Source organism: Mandrillus leucophaeus, unplaced genomic scaffold (genome assembly GCF_000951045.1).
Source record: "Mandrillus leucophaeus isolate KB7577 unplaced genomic scaffold, Mleu.le_1.0 Scaffold40, whole genome shotgun sequence".
Taxonomy (NCBI): Eukaryota; Metazoa; Chordata; class Mammalia; order Primates; family Cercopithecidae; genus Mandrillus; species Mandrillus leucophaeus.
The window spans coordinates 7,097,347-7,114,743 of record NW_012104254.1 but is presented as its reverse complement, the minus strand read 5'-3'; the positions used below and the strand labels follow the sequence as shown (position 1 = coordinate 7,114,743).

At 40.2% G+C, this 17,397-nt stretch overlaps 1 protein-coding gene across 1 annotated transcript in view; it reads left to right on the top strand.

The window, feature by feature from the left end:
• The first annotated feature begins 207 nt into the window (after positions 1–207).
• The window catches only part of METAP1D (methionyl aminopeptidase type 1D (mitochondrial)), a 60,876-nt gene continuing 43,686 nt past the window's right edge, over positions 208–17,397 (top strand). Inside the window, exon 1 of the mRNA XM_011991964.1 lies at positions 208–283. Within this exon, the coding sequence (XP_011847354.1) occupies positions 208–283 (76 nt within the window). The remainder of the gene's footprint in view (positions 284–17,397) is intronic.

Genomic DNA, 17,397 nt, shown 5'->3' with positions numbered 1-17,397 from the left:
GTACTTTTAAATGAAGAGTCATTTTTAGAGCAATTAGAGAAAAGGCTAGACAGAGAAGAGCGGCTCAGGGGCTTGGCAGGTCGGGGTTAAGGTTTATTGACAGGACAGGGTCAGGCGTCTGCTCAGCCACCACTGCCCCGAGTACCTGCCCTCCGGATACACCCAAGACCTCCCTGGCCTTGGCTCCCTGCCATAGGCCAAACTCCCATGCAGAATGAGGAGAGAAGGAAGGGGAAAGGAGGAAGAGGAGAGCAAGTTCTGCTTGCTCAGTATCGAACTGCAAGTATGAAAATATTTGTGTCTATTTTTCTGGCCCAGATGTTGTGTTAACAGTAGGAAGAACAAACTTTAAAACAAAGAGTTGTCTGTTCTTTCAAGTTTGTAGTTTGCAGTTATTGCATCCTGAAGAAAGAAATTGCCTAGCTAAAGTAGTCTTTTAATTTCATTTTTTAGTTTTGAGTTACAGGTTTCTGGCAAGCTCCCTGACCACTACTGTTACCTGGTGGCGCCTATATTTCATCAAATTTAGACATGCAGACTACCTGGATCCAGGCCCAGATGAACTGTTGTGACTGATAAACATGATCCCACCCTGCCCCCCATGCAGACTCCTGCTTTTCCCTTTAAGGGAATCTAAGACGTTGAGTCGCCGGTTCCCCAAGGGAGTTAAAGAAAAATGTGTTCCGGCATTTACATTTGCACTGTGGTTTTCTTGAGCTGCATCTCTCCTTGCCCAGAGGCTGGTGAACATCCTAGCAGTGCCCCGACTTCTCCAGTGTTGGTAATTAATGGGGGAAAATTTTTTGTTTTTAATAAAAACAAGCAGAGACATCTATCAGTACTCACAATCAAGGCAGAATTTGTTTGACATCTTGTGATTGCTGCGCACAAAAAGAATGACAGCAGTTATTAAACAAATAAGAAAAAAGATGCTGTTTATTGGTAGTTTTCAGATGTCCTAAGAATATTCTTAGTAATCTTACTGCCTTTGCTTGCGTAAGTAAAAAATAGTAGAATTGTTAATTTTTGCAATCTGGGTTGTATTAGGTTTGGAATCATAATAAAAATGTAAATATTAAGCAAATCTGTGCTGTTTAGCTATGTAACATACTCGTGGCTTTTCCTTTTATTAGAATTTATTTCAAATACTTGTTTTTAAGATGGTAAGGTATTAGCTGTCAATGCAATTAAACTTAATTGCATTTTGTATATGAATTGTTTTTGTCTCTTTTTAAATGTATTTATGGTTCTTTTCCTCCATACTAGCCATTCCTATAGATTTGTCTTGACAAAAAGTTATAAAAAATTGTTTGTTTGCTGCCGGGTACGGTGGCTTACACCAGTAATCCCAGCACTTTGGGAGGCCGAGGCAGGCTGATCACCTGAGGTTGGGAGTTCGAGATCAGCCTGACCAACATGGAGAAACCCCATCTCTACTAAAAATACAAAAAATTAGCCAGGTATGGTGGCACATGCCTGTAATTACAGCTACTCAGGAGGCTGAGGCAGGAGAATCGCTTGAACCCGGGAGGCGGAGGTTGCGGTGAGCCGAGATCGTGCCATTGCACTCCAGCCTGGGCAACAAAAGCAAAACCTCATCTCAAAAAATAAAAAAATAAAAAATTGTTTGCTTGGAAACAGTCTGAAGTCACAAATTTGATTTCAGTTTAATTTGGAAATTTTGAAATGAAAAATTGGGACATAGTCAAGTGGGAAAAGCGTTTAAACTGACTGTTAAGTGACTGAACTTTTGTTTTCACATCATGTTAATGTGATCTAAAAAAAATAATTAATTTCAAGTGGCCTAAGTTATCCCACTTGAGGATTGTTACAGTGATTTCAGTCCCTGACCTCATCAGATGATGTGGAAGCATCAGACCACATATTTTTATAAGTACTGGGTGAGGGCAGGAATTTGCTTGGAAGGGAGGAGAGAACCTCCTGGAAGGTTGATAATAGTTTGTGTTTTGGTAGGTGTTGGTTACACCGGTACATGCATTCGTCAGGACTCATTGAATGGTACCTTAAGATTTGTGCATATAATGGTATGTAAATTTTACCTCAAGATACCAACAAAGGAACTTATAAACGTATATTAAAATCTAGCATGTTAAAGTATGGTAGGAGAGTGGATACTGATCTTGATTGTTAAAACTTTCTTTTAAATGTACTCCCTAAAAAAGATGGATGGATGGATAGTGAAACGTTTAGAAATGTGGTTAAGAGTAAATATAGTGCCGGGCGCGGTGGCTCACGCCTGTAATCCCAGCACTTTGGGAGGCCGAGGTGGGCGGATCACAAGGTCAGGAGATCGAGACCATGGTGAAACCCCGTCTCTACTAAAAAAATACAAAAAATTAGCCGGGCGCGGTTGCGGGCGCCTGTAGTCCCAGCTACTCGGGAGGCTGAGCCAGGAGAATGGCGGGAACCCGGGAGGCGGAGCTTGCAGTGAGCCGAGATTGCGCCACTGCACTCCAGCCTGGGAGACAGAGCGAGACTCCGTCTCAAAAAAAAAAAAAAAAAAAAAGTATAGTAAAATGTTAATGGTAGAATCTAGGTAGTGTGAATGTTCACTGTATCTCTTTTTTTTTTTTTTGAGACGGAGTCTCGCTCTGTTGCCCAGGCTGGAGTGCAGTGGTGTGATCTTGGCTCACTGCAAGCTCGATCTCCTGGGTTCACGCCATTCTGCCACCTCAGCCTCCCGAGTAGCTGGGACTACAGGCATCCGCCACCATGCCTGGCTAATTTTTGGTTTTGTATTTTTAGTAGAGATGTGGTTTCACCATGTTAGCCAGGATGGTCTCAATCTGCTGACCTCGTGATCCGCCCACCTTGGCCTCCCAAAGTGCTGGAATTACAGGAATGAGCCACCACGCTCGGCCTCATTGTAAAATTCTTTCAGCTTTTTTGTGTGTTTGACATAAAATGTTGTGTTTCATAAAATATTGGGAAAAGATGAAGATACTGGTTTTTGCTCATTTAAGGATCTGTGTACCTCCATTTTAAATCCCCTCCTTAATTCAAAATCAGACCACTTGGATTAATACCAAAAAGGGGAAGGGTGTGAAAGTAGCTATTTAGATAAACAGAAAAATGTACCCACTTCATACTTTCTCTAATTACCTGCTGAAAGACCATTACCAAGCATGGAAGCCAAGGGTGTCTTTACAAACAAGAATAATCTGAGAAACCCAAACCACAAAGCCCAACCAATGACCTCTCCAGGCAGATAAAAATTGGCCTCCAGAACCCTAACCATGAAAAAAGACATGACTTCCTGACATGTAATCTTCACCAATGGCAAGGGTGGACCCCCCGCTATATACCTTATACTAAGACCCTATCAAATGAAAATGGGCTTTCGGTTTTCAGCCAAATCCCCAGGATTTGTCCATGAACACCTCTACTTTATCAGAATGCCAAGCTATTTCTTACATCCTGATAAAGCCTCCTTTTTAAAGACATATAGATTGTGTGTGTGTGTGTTTTTGTGTGTGTGTGTGTGTGTGTGTGTGTTAATCTTGAAGGGTCAAAAGGACAAATTGGTTCTGGTAGAATTTGAACCAAACTTTTAAAAGCTAATGATAATACATTTTTTAATGAGGCCATATTGTTCAGTTGATGCTTGAGCAGTAAACTAGAAAATCAAGACTTGAGAGGCTCAGTGATCCCAATTCCTTCAGGGTCTCATAGTGAACTCTGGTAAGTTAATTTATGTCCAAACTGATTTTCTCATTTGGAAAGTGAGAATAAAGCCTGACACAAAATGGCTAGCCCGTGGTTCTCAAACTTTTGTGTAGTAGGAATCATTGGTTAAGAAACCTTGATGTGTGTAAACATAATTTGATTTGTTAAAATAGAGATTCCTGGGTTCCAGACTGGGTTTTCTCAATCAATTGTCCTAGGGCAGAGCCCAGAAATCTACATTTTAATACACCCAGTGTGATACTGATGCAATTATTGGCTATTAGAACTCTTAGAGCTGTGAAAGCTCTAAAAGATATGGTATAGATGTGTTTTGATGGGTATTATATTAACTGACAATTTTTTTAGCTTTTTGTTATGAAAAAAAATTATTATTATATTGAGACAAGGTCTCACTCTGTGGCCCAGGCTGGAGTGCAGTGGCACGATCATGGCTTACTGCAGCCTTAACCTCCAGGGCTCAATCAATCCACCCACCTCAGCCTCCTGAGTAGTGGGGACTACAGGCGAGTGCCACCACACCTGGATAATTTTTATGTTTTTTTGTAGAGATGGGGTCTTGCCATGTTGCCCAAGCTGATTTTGAACTCCTGGGTTCAAGTGTTCTGCCCACCTCAGCCTCCCAGGTCTTCCAAAGTGCTGGGATTACAGGCATGCACCGTGTTATGGAAAATTTTAAATATGCATTAGAGAGAATAGTATGAGTCTCCATGTAAGAGATAGAAGTATCACCCAACATCCATCAGATTTTTTTTTTTAAGAGTCTGGGTTGCTCTGTTGCGCAGGCTGGAGTGCGGTGACACAGTCAGCTCAGTGCATCCTCAAACTCCTGGACTCAGCGTGCCTGTCTTCACAACTTCAATAATCTTGATTCACTTCGACTTTCACCCTTTCCTGCACCCCTCCTCCAAGGTGATTTGTAGAAGCAAATATTAGATATATCATTACATCTAGTAAATATTTTAGTAGGCATCTCTAAAATATTGAAATATAAGTATTATTTTAAAGATATATGACAGTTAAACCTTACCAAATTTGAGAGTGATTTCTTAGTATCAAATATGTCAGTGTCTAGATTTCCTTGATTATCTTTTTTGTTTGTTTGTTTCAGTTGTTTTGTTGGAATTAGGAACCAAACATAGTCCCATGTTGCATTTGGCTGATATGTCTGTAATCTTTTATTCTCTAGGTTCCTCCTGTCTCTGTTTTTTTCCTTGTTATTTATTTGTTGACGAAACCAGGTCATTTGTTCTATAGATTTTCTCAGTCTAGATTTTGCTTTTTGGGTCCCCATGATGTCATTTACCTTTTTTTCCCCTCCTGTTTCCTGCAAATTGGTGGTTTAATCACTTCCCTCCTGAAGTATGATCAGATTCAAGTTCAGTTTTTTGGCAGGAATACATCACAGATAGCGTCCTGTCCATCTTTCAGGAGGCACACGTTTGGTTGTCTTGTTTTTTGTCATGTTAGCACCATTGATGGTCATTGCTGAGATCCTTTATTTCCTGAGGGAGATCCTCATATTTTAACTTAGTGAGTTGCTCATGAATCTCTCCCCCTCATCATGGAGGTTTTTCTTTTCTAAGTTAGACTTTTAGAGCTTTCATAGCTTTCACAGTGAACCCATAGCTGCCTACCTAGACATTCTGTTTGCTGTAGAAACCAGAAAGGCTTTCTTGCTCTCATATCTTAGTTTCATTTACACAATATAGTAATCTTTAAAATTTGTCCTAGTGTCCCCCAAATTTATTTCTGTTTCTGAGACATGTTAAGATGAATGGATGACAGAACAGAAAGTTGAGGGCCCTCGAGTGAAATTACAGTTGCAGGTAAGTTGCCCAGGTGCAAATACAAGTAAGACAGTCACCAATTCTGTACCATCATCCTATCCAGAGGGAAGGGGATAAATTTTTATTATCTATATTTACTTATTTTGTCCAACATAAGGTTTCTGGGTACACAATTATGGGGCACACAATTATGACTTAGAGCATTAACTAAGTCAATTCCCCATACCCCAGTACCCTCCTTCAGGGCAACATGAAGGGGTCTAGAAGAAGAGGGTCTAGAAGAATGAGGTTGGATATGCCAAGATTACTCCAGGAACTGAGAATGAATGGAATTATTCCTTTATTCAGCAAACTCACTGATTGCCGGCTGTATGCCAGACACTGGGGTAGATGATAAATACTAGAAAACTCCCAACCTAACACACAAAACCATGTGCCTCTGTGTCTAGAGTTAGGCATCAGGTGTCATCTTGTGCTTATAGGTAAATCACATACTCATAGTTACATGCCCTATAATGACATTTTGGTCAACAATGGACTGCATATATGATGGCAGGTCCCATAAGAGTATAATGCTGTTTTTACAGTACCTTTTCCATGTTTAGATACACAAATGCTTACCATTGTGTTCCAGTTGCTGACCATATTCAGTACACTGACATGCTATACAGGTTTGTAGCCTAGGAGCAATAGGCTATCCCATATAGCGTAGGAGTGTAGTAGGTTATACCATCTACGTTTGTGTAAGTACCCTCCATGATGTTCACACATGACAGATCACCTAATGATGCGTTTCTCAGAATGTATCCCTGTTGTTAAGTGATACATGACTGTGTGTGTAAGGATATGAGTGTGTATATGTATTTACAATTGTATACGTGTACACGTGTATGTCATATTCCCTTCTGACTTATATTATAATTTCTAAAAATCTTTTTCTTCATTTTTAATTCATCTTCAGTTGTCATTTGTGCTAAAGTTTGCATGAAGTTTTCTCATCCCCCACTTTCCAGGTAGCAGTGGAATTTACTCTCTGCCTTCTGTTGTGTCTGCTCATGTGACAAGTTCTTTTGGTAAGAAAGTAAAGTCCAAACTATAGAAGTTAAACTCTGAAAGAAGAAAATTCAGGTGCAAAGTGATAAGGATTTCACCAGACTGAAGAGACCTAAAGAAAGGGAGGGCCAGATCTCCCAGCTGCAAGTCTCTTGATTTGGCGAGGGATTAAATGCGCCAGGTCCACTGGGACTGGTGGGGGCTGGGGTTTTAGACCTCACGTAGTTGCCATTCTGATGGGGAAACAATAGACGCAATTAGACAAATAAACATGATAACTTCAAAATGAGAACCGTGCCTGTAGGGAAATAAACAAAGCTAAGAGGGTGCCAGTAACTGGGGGAGGGGACCACTTTAGAGAGAAGTCCCAGAAGGTCTGCTGATGAAGTGACATTTGAGCTGAGGCTCAAAGGCCATGAATGGGCCAGTGATGTGAGGACTTGGTGAAAGAGCAAATGCAGAGCCCAGAAAGGGCTTAGTGTCTCTGAGGAGCAGAAAGGGGGCCCCTGTGACTGGCGGCAGTGAGTGACAGGAGGGTGGAGTGCCAGGAGGCCAGAGGGAGGTGGGGTCAGACCATGCAGGCCCTCAAGCCCATAATGGGAAGTTGAAACTATGTTCAAAAAGCAGTGGATAAACATTGAAGAGTTTGAAGCAGGAAAACTTAGTAATTATTCTCACCTAGACTTTTTTCCTACACATGAGCAGACTTCTGTGTGTGTGTGTGTTTTTTCTTAGTAGTAACATGCTGTGTGTATAATCTGCAACTTGTTTTTCATTTACCAGTAATATCTTGGTCATCTCTGAAAGGAAGACTTATAAAGAAAAATAAGGTTTGCCACGAACTACATAACAAATTTAGATATGCAAAAATGTGAAGCTATGGTGGAAAATTAGTTTCTTAGGAGTCAAAAAGGAAGGAGAGTGCTTGTTTTCAATGTCTGTTATACCTATGAATTCCCTGTAATAATTTAATGATATTAAAAATGTATTCTAACTTGATTCTTGATTTTCTCATAAACTTGTCATGATTAGTATGTTACTTTAATTATGCATTTATTGTTAAAGCATCTTTACACACCATTTTTAGTCTTCTAAAGTATAGCACCGCCTGAACAAAGTAGGAAAATAGAAGAATAAGAATTCAGTAAACGTACGTGGTCAAACCGTAACAAACCCAAAGATACTGAGACTCTAGAGAGAATGTGTCACCTTTCAAAGTATGGCTTACTATTGCCATTAGTTATAAATGTACTTCTTACCTGGACATGGTGGTTCACGCCTGTAATCCCAGCACTTTGGGAGGCCGAGGCAGGAGGATCGCTTAGCTCTGGAGTTTGAGACCAGCCTGGGCAACATGGTGAAAACCTGTCTCTACTAAAAATAGAAAAATTAGCCAGGCATAGTGGCATGTGCCTGTTTTGGTGCACGCCTGTGGTCCTAGATACTTTGAAGGCTGAAGTGGGAGAATTGCTTGAATCCAGGAGGCTGAGTTTGCAGTAAGCTGAAATCACACCACTGCACTCCAACATAGGCAATAGAGCCAAACCTTGTCTCAAAAAGAGAAGTGCTTATTTATTTGCTTTTAAAATACATTTTTGTGAAAAGATATACCTAAAAACCCTTGAACTACAAAAACTCCAGCACATTTTAGTTCTTATCCATTTACAAAATAGTATATAGACAAAGCCTGACTAAGAGAAGCTGTCAGTATTACAGTGAAACAGAGACAGGGATTGTTTTCTGGTCTTAGAGTTACCGTAGCATGAGCATCTATGGTCAGCAAATATTTTCCAGAAAAGCAGGTGAATGAAAAAACTATAGCCCACAAAATAACCACCTCAAACTCATGGTCCCTAATGTAGGCTCATTTTTAAGTCTACATTTTATTTTTATTTCTACTTACTTATTTATTTTTTGAGACAAAGTCTCACTCTGTCACCCAGGCTGGAGTGTAGTGGCGCCATCTCAGCTCACTGCAACCTCCACCTCCCAGGTTCAAGTGATTCCAATGCCTCAGCTTCCCTAGTAGCTGGGATTTACAGGCATAAGCCACCACACCCAGCTAATTTTTGTATTTTTAGTAGAGATGGGGTTTCACCATGTTGGCCAGGCTGGTCTCAAGTGATCCACCCGACTTCAAGTGATCCACCCACCTCGGCCTCCCAAAGTGCTGGGATTACAGATGTGAGCCACTGCACCCGGCCTTTAAGCCTACATTTTATTTTATTTATTTATTTATTTGAGGCAGAGTTTCACTCTTGTTGGCTAGGCTGGAGTGCAATGGCGTGATCTTGGCTCACCACAACCTCTGCCTCCCAGGTTCAAGCAGTTCTCCTGCCTCAGCCTCCTGAGTAGCTGGGATTACAGGCATGTGCCACCATGCCTGGCTAATTTTCTTGTATTTTTATTAGAGATGGGGTTTCGTTATGTTGGTCAGGCTAGTCTTGAACTCCGGACCTCAGGTGATCCTCCCGCCTCGGTCTTCTGAAGTACTGGGATTACAGGCATGAGCAACCGTGCCTGGTCTAAGACTACATTTAAAAAAAAATGTATTGCAGAGGTGAAAATTAACTAAAGTAGGCACAAAGTAAGGGTCGGGGTCCAAGGATGTGCGACACAACACTGCTACCATGTTATGGAGGAATATTCTACACAAAATCTCTGCATTCTTACCCCATGAACCCTATCTTCAGTCTTTACCACTGGAAAGCATCTTTCTAAATTCAAATCCTTGATTTACTTCTGGTTTTGTAATAAAGTCATGAGCAATAGGAATGCAGTCAGCAATTACCTTTCTGCTTTTGTCTTAAATTGGAGACCATGGAGCGACATCAATTAGCAGGAAATATATTGTTTCTTAAGAAAGTCTTTCATTTAACTTTCTTCTGTACTTAAAATTGGAAATACATTTAGCTTCTCCAAATATTTAGTTGTATGCAAACCAGTTGTTAAAGAATGTCTTAATTATACAATTAAGCTCACCCACACGTATGTATGTATCATACATTAAAAATGTCATCCTGTTGTGTAGTTTTAAGAAATTACTTTCAGAAGTAAATACTTTAGGTATGATAATGATAATTTAGTAATGATAATTTAGCAAATGATAATTTAGGAAAATTTTCTCAAGTACTCATCATTTTTAAAATTTATAATTCAGAAATATTTTAATGGGAGACTAAAGATATTTATAGTATTTTCCCCCAGAGTGTCATATTTTTATAAAACAGATTATTATTAGCAAATGATATAATTTGAAATAATTGGAAAGGTCCACTGGCCCCAAAATATGTCCCCTACAGCCTTCTTGGAACATAAAATGTCCAGCTACGTATTAGAATTTCTTTGGGTTAATGGAGTATCCTCATAAAGGCTTAGTTTAATAGGAGTTATCACTCTGTGTTTTGCCAAGATTGCTTTAGAAGGAATGAGTTGGGTATGTTTTCAGTAGTCTTGGTGAAGACCCCAGAGGAAGAGGAGAGGGTAGGGATCTTGGTGGGAGAGAAGGGAGACACTCCCCTACCAGGGGCTCCAAAAGAGGGCTTTAGGCTGTGGGAAAGGCAGGCAAAGCCTGTCCTTTATAATAATAAAATGTTTAGTTAGAGGGGAGCCATATTTAAAACTATAGTACTATACTTATCTGAGTTGTAAAATGGATATTATATAATAAGATGGAGGAAGTCATTCACATATGCTTTCTCTCTCTTTTTGAGCATAATGCCAAAGTGTTTCCAGAATAATTTGGCACCTTCACTTCCTGCACAGACTTGGGGTAGAGTCCAGAAAACAGTCTAGTTGAATTCTCAGATGGGTTTTTGGCAAGAATACAAAGTAGCTTTATACAGCTCATCTCTGATGCTTTTCACTGAGTGTCTGAAAGAAAAGGGAGGATTTGAGGACCTGATTTAAACAAGGAAGTAACCCAGTGACTTAAAGAGGAGTGTTGTGGAATTCGAATCCTAAAATAAAGCCCTCCATCGTTGACTTTTCAGCCGTGGGAATAACCAGTTGCTTCACTGTGTGTTTTGTCAAAGTGCCTCAGCCATTTGGTCGGCCTGATGGTTACCTGCTGCCTCTATTCATAGTTTCTGCGTCCTTTGTTGTTGCCCGGCTGGTCAAACATGTGTAACAGTGCCCTAGGGCACCAAGCGTGCCCTCAGGGAGCTAAATGCTGCCAGATGTAGGGAGCAAGGGTTGATTCACATAGCCATAATTTCAATAGCTAATTTTACCTGTTTTCTTTTGGTTTTGGGTTTCCTTCTTAAAGAAAAACCCATTTGGAGTTGAGCTTTCCCCCCTTTAAATTGCAGTCTTATCTTGTTACCTCTAATCTCCCAGCCCCATCCCACTCCCAAAATAAAAGTGAGAAGAAAAGAATAGAAAAGATACATGATTTATTAAATCTGAGAGATTAATAGTTTTACTTTACGATAAAATCAGTAAAATGTTTCTGTTTTACTGGATTCTGACCAATATTCTTACTTCAAAGTGAAATTATGTTTCATTGACTCAACCTTTCCTCTAGAAATCATTTAGATAGAAATAGATCGTCTTCTAGATAGATATTTTATGTAATCTCTGATTAGGAACACTGAGTTTATTGTTGAAAGCCCTAGATTTTTAACTCATTCTTGAAAACTGGTTAAGTAGAAGGAAAGAATCAAGCCCTTAACTTGATATTCTGTATGGAACTGAACCTCAGATGACCAAATATTTGATGAAAGAACGTTTCTCTTTTTAGAAGTATTTCTGCCAACAAATTAAAAAGTACTGAGAGAACATCACCATTTAGGCAAACCCCTAGTGAAATAATGGATCTAGCTATTGGTCATCAGTGTTGCTAACATCACAAAAAGAGCCACAGCTATCAGAGCACACTGCTGTCCATTAAATATTCTTGCAAAAAGACTGAACTTGAGGCCAGGCTTGGTGGCTCACATCTGTAATCTCAACACTTTGGGAGGCCAAGGCAGGTGGATCACGAGGTCAGGAGATCAAGACCATCCTGGCTAATACACTGAAACACCGTCTCTACTAAAAATACAAAAAATTAGCCGGGCCTGGTGGCGGGCGCCTATAGTCTCAGCTACACGGGAGGCTGAGGCAGGAGAATGGCGTGAACCTGGGAGGCGGAGCTTGCAGTGAGCTGAGATCGCGCCACTGCACTCCAGCCTGGGCGACAGAGCAAGACTCTGTCTCAAAATAAATAAATAAAAATAAAAAATCATACTTGAATCAGAACAAATCCCTAGGTTTAATATGTCTACAGGAAATACAAAGGACAGAGAAGCATGTTAATTGACACCACCAAGATACAACTAGTAAATTACAGAATGTGAGAAGTGCTAGAGACATTCATTTCCTTAACAAATAATTTACGAGAAAGAAAAAAGAGAAGAATTCATTAAAACTGGCATAAGAGACATAGCAATCAAGTACAATAGACCTTATTTGGCTCCTATTTTAATAATCCATTTGTTTAATTTTTTTTTTTTTTTTTTTTGAGACGGAATCTCGCTCTGTCGCCCAGCCCAGAGTGCAGTGGTGTGATCTTGGCTCACTGCAACCTCCGCCCCCCAGGTTCAAGCAATTCTCCTTGCCTCAGCCTCCTAAGTAACTGGGATTACAGGTGTCTGCCACCATGCCCGGGCTAATTTTTTTGTATTTTTAGAGAGGCAAGGTTTCACTATGTTGCCAGGCTGGTTTTGAATTCCTGACCTCAAGTGATGTGCCTGCCTCAGCCTCCCAAAGTGCTGGGATTACAGGCGTGAGCCACCGTGCCCAGCCCATTTGTTTAATTTAAAAAAGAATATATGACAAAAGGAGAATAAGGCTGATGAAATATTCGATGGTACTAAGGAACTATTGTTGATTTTTAAAGGTATAATATTATATTATTAAACCATTAAAGAGAGTTCTCATCACAGACCCGGTATGGTGGCTCACGGCCTGCAGCACTTTGGGAGGCTGAGGCGGGCAGATCACGAAGTCAGGAGTTCGAGACCAGCCTGGCCAACATGGTGAAACCCTGTCTCTACTAAAAATACAAAAAATTTGCCGGCAGTGGTGGTGCACGCCTGTAATCCTGGCTACTCAGGAGGCTTAGGCAAGAGAATCACTTGAACCCAGGAGGCAGAGGTTGTGGTGAGCGGAGATCATGCCATTGTACTCCAGCCTGGGCAACAGAGCAAGACTTCATCTCAAAAAAAAAAAAAAAAAAAAAAAAAACCCTCATCTTTTAGATACACACATGGAAATATTTACAGATGAAATTATATATCTGGATTGGCTTCAAAATTATCCAGTGGGAAGGGATGATGATTATAGATGAAACAAGATTGGCCATCCATTGGCCATTGTTGAAGCTGAATGATAGATACATGGGGATTTGTTACACTAATCTACTTTTGTGTGGTTTTGAAATTTTCTATAATAAAAAGTTTTTAAAATAGGCTTGGGTAAATCCCAGATTTACCACTTGTAAATTTGTGATCGTGGACAAATTCATTAACCTCCACAAGTCTCAGGTTTTTTTGTTTTTTGTGTTATTTCTGGTTGGGGGGTTACCTAAACAATAGGTACAAGTGTATATTCCCAGTTTACCACCTGGTTCAGGTTGTTGTGCCAAACTTAATAATATGTATGAGGTTACTTTGTAAATTACTACAAATATGTCAAGTGTTTTATTATTATAAAGTTCCTGAAAGGATCCAGGTTTTCTGCTTAGAAAATTTAGTAGCTTTTTCTGCTTCAACAAGCAGTATGGCTGTCTAGATAGATTATATCAATTAAGAAGCTTTGGAATAAGAATATAGTTATGTATCCAACAAGGGTTTTATCCATTAGTTTGTAGTAATAGAGTAATTATAAGACTTTATTTTTAAAAATTTGCAAAAGAAATTTCTCATGGCCTAGTCAATTAAATGTCGTATAGACAACTGTGCTATTAATGTTTTCCCTGTATAGTAAGAATTGTGAATTATTTCTGATTTCTTATTTTTCTTGATTTAAAGAAATTGCTTGGATTTAACACATCAATAAAGATTTTAAATTTATTTCTTCAAAATATAGAGAAACCCTGATTGTTAGAATTTTTTTCTTTTTTCTTCCTTTTTTTTTTTTTGATTGTTTTATTTTCTAATTCTGGCCTCATTTCTTCCTTCCTACCTCCCAGCATTTTATTGTGAAATATATAGAGAGAAACTTGTAAAAGAAATGTACAATTTAATGAATGATTATAAAGCAAATACCTATATAACTACTGTACTGTGTTTTATTTTTTTGTTTGTTTGTTTTGTTTTGAGACGGAGTCTCACTCTGTCGCCCAGGCTGGAGTACAGTGGCATGATCTCGGCTCACTGCAAGCTCTCCCTCCTGGGTTCACACCATTCTCCTGCCTCAGCCTCCTGAGTATCTGGGACTACAGGCACCCGCCACCACTCCCGGCTGATTTTTTGTATTTTTGGTAGAGACGGGGTTTCACTGTGTTAGCCAGGATGGTCTCAATCTCCTGACCTCATGATCTGCCCACCTTGGCCTCCCAAAGTGCTGGGATTACAGGCGTGAGCCACTGCGCCCGGCCCGATTCCACCTTTTTCTATGACAAACATTCTGTGTATGTCTTTTGGGTGCACTTCTGTATGTATTTCTTTTATGTGTATACCTAGGATTGAATTAGTGACTTCATAATTGACAGGCAGTTTTCCAAGGTGGTTGTACCACTTGACTCTCCAGTAGTATTTGAGAGATCTTGTTGTCCTACATCTTCCACCTGTACTTGGCATTGTCAGACTTTTAAAATGCTTTCTTTTAAAATATTATTAGTAAAACAACATAGGTAAGTTTACTCTTGTCTATTACTTATATGTACTTGTAATGTTAAAGTCTAGGTTTTATGGCTGGGGGCGGTGGCTCACGCCTGTAATTCCAGCACTTTGGGAGACCAAGGTGGGTGGGTCACTTGAGGTCGGGAGTTCAAGACCAGCCTGACCAACATGGAGAAACCCTGTCTCTACTAAAAATACAAAAACATTAGCCGGGCATAGTGGTGCATACCTGTAATCCCAGCTACTCGGGAGACTGAGGCAGGAGAATCACCTGAACCTGGGAGGCAGAGGTTGCCGTAAGCCAAAATTGTGCCATTGCACTCCAGCCTGGGCAACAAGAGCGAAACGCCATCTCAAGAAAAAAAAAAAAAAGTCTAGGTTTTATTTGGGGGGTGTGTGTGTGTGTGTGAATATTTCAGAGGTACAGAGACTCTTTCTGGTCATCGCTATCTACTTGCTAAATTACATCTTCCTACCTAACAATTGCTATGCTAGAGACCAGAAAAAAAAGATAGTATAGCTTTAAAAAAGGAGAGAGCATTTTTGTACCTTTTTCACTTGTTGTGATATTAAACCTATAAGTGATAGCTCAATTTATCAATTGCTACATGCCTGTGCTAATGAACTCTTAAGATATGTAAACTCGTTTAATCTTTACAACAGTTTTTTATTTCCCCATTTTTTAACAGATGAAGAAACTGAGGCATTAAATGGTTAAGTAACTTGCTGAAGATTGTAAGCTAGTAAATCATAGAGCCAGAGCTGAAGCTCAATAGTTGAGCTTCACTGGTTCCATCTGGGTTCTGAACACTTAACATCTAGACCTCCTATCCCTGTTGGTGAGTTCTGGTTAGAGTGACGTTAGTCCTCCAGAGCCACCATGTTTTGTCTCCGGGAGGCTGTATTTGGGCTTGACATGTTCTTTCTGGTGATATCATTTAGGAAAGCAGGTTTGCTCGAACTTCAAGACAGATACTTACTTCCTTTCACTTGCTATAGAAGCTAAAAGAAGCTGAAGCAGCATGAGAATCTTGGCTCTGGGGCTGGTACAGGTATTACAGGAAGGGACAGGACTTGGCCCTCTCCCTTTACTCTCTAGATTTTCCAGGGGGCACTCAGCCTTCACCTTCTGTCGCTTAGGGTTTGGGTGGAAATGGCTGAGAATATGTGGTAGGAAGCAGTAAGTGGATGTTTCATTTTCCTTAATTGTCCAAAAATGTGGAACATGTTATCCTTTAGAAACCATGTTGTAAATGGCAGCAACATTCCCAGGCCAGCTGAAAAAACCTATAATGTGGCTAAAATATATGCTTACAGCTGTATTGTTTCCTAGTTTTTTGTTTTCATTGCAATTGTGTAGTAGTTTATTTGTCTTATGAGCTTTTGGGCTAGCTGAGAACTTAGCTGCATTGTTTATGTCGGAAAATGCATTCCAAACAGCTAAGACCATGTATGTATCTTAGTGCAGAGCTAACTTTATCCATGGCATAGATCATTGACTACCTGAACACTGCTCCAAGTAAACGGAACAATACTAACACCATTTTTTTGACGGTAAAGAGAAAAACATCTCAGTAAGATAGAGAAACATTTTCTATGGATTTACTGTGACTGAGACCAAATTTTAGTTAGCTAGGATATTTTTTAAATTGTAGCAATATATATATTCATCTGTTTTTCATTTGTTACATATGGGTTTTTATTTACCAACCCCCCCTAAAACACTGAAATATATTCATGTAGCTACCTGAACCACTCGTAGATCTTCAGACTTGTGTGGCAAAAGGAATGATAATTATAATCTGCTTCAGGCTACAGGCTAGAATAATTCAAAAGGAAATGTGCATTACTAATGCAGCAGAGCTCATAAATTCTCAATGTCAGTTTGCCATTTATGCAGTCAGTCTGGTTGGCTAGAGGCAAAAAGACTAGGGTTACATAATATTTATGAGGTCTGAAGTTAGCCATCACCAAACCCAAATATTGCCAGTGTTTCAGATTACTCATTAAAGTCAGCATCATCTAGTCACAGCAATGGAGTTGGGAGCAGGGTGGATTTGGTAGTGATGAAACATTAGTTATAAGTATAAATTCTGTCCATTTTAGTCCACTGCTACCTCCTTTACAGGATTTATAGCCTTCCTATTTTATATATTGTCCCTGAGATACCTACATTCTGCAAAAATCTACTTGCCACCTAAGGTTTCATAACACAAAGGTGGGAATGGGACTTTCTTCACTCTGCAGTGTTTCTCCAACCCTCCTCGTGTTTAACTCCTGAGAAGACCTCCTGCCTCTCTGTACATCATCACAATGGCCAAGTCTCAAAAACTTTTAGGTCCCAGCTAGTACCTTATGTCATACTATGCTCAGAAATAATTAAGTGTCCAGACCCACACTCGTGCTCTAGTGCACTTCAGGAGTTTGACTTGTATGGGGTAATGAGCAGCTACAACTCCAGGCCTCAGGGTTACTCCCAGGAAACACTGTGACTGTGAACTGCAAATTAAAAATGTGTGTACAGTTGTACAGTTTTGACCATCAAGAAGCACTAGTCCTGGGGCTGTTCCTAACTGCTTTCTTTGTATTTTCACATAAGAACAGGGCATCCCAGAATTAAAATAACCCTTTCATTTCCTACGCTTCTTAGAAGTCTTCAGGAAGGATAAGTTTTGGTATTGTTGGTGGTGGGTTTTTTGCGGGCTGGGGGTGATGGAGCAAATACCTTTAAAACTTTTTTTTTTTGAGACCAACTCTCACTCTATCGCCCAAGCTGCAGTGCAGGGGCTCCATCTCGGCTCACTGCAACCTCCGCCTCCCGGGTTCTGAAGCGATTCTCCTGCCTCAGCCTCCCCAGTAGCTGGGACTACAGGCGCCCACCACCACGCCTGGCTAATTTTTTGTATTTTTAGTAGAGACGGGATTTCACCGTGTTAGCCAGGATGGTCTCAATCTCCTGACCTCGTGATCTTCCCGCCTCGGCCTCCCAAAGTGCTGGGATTACAGGCGTGAGCCACCGCGGC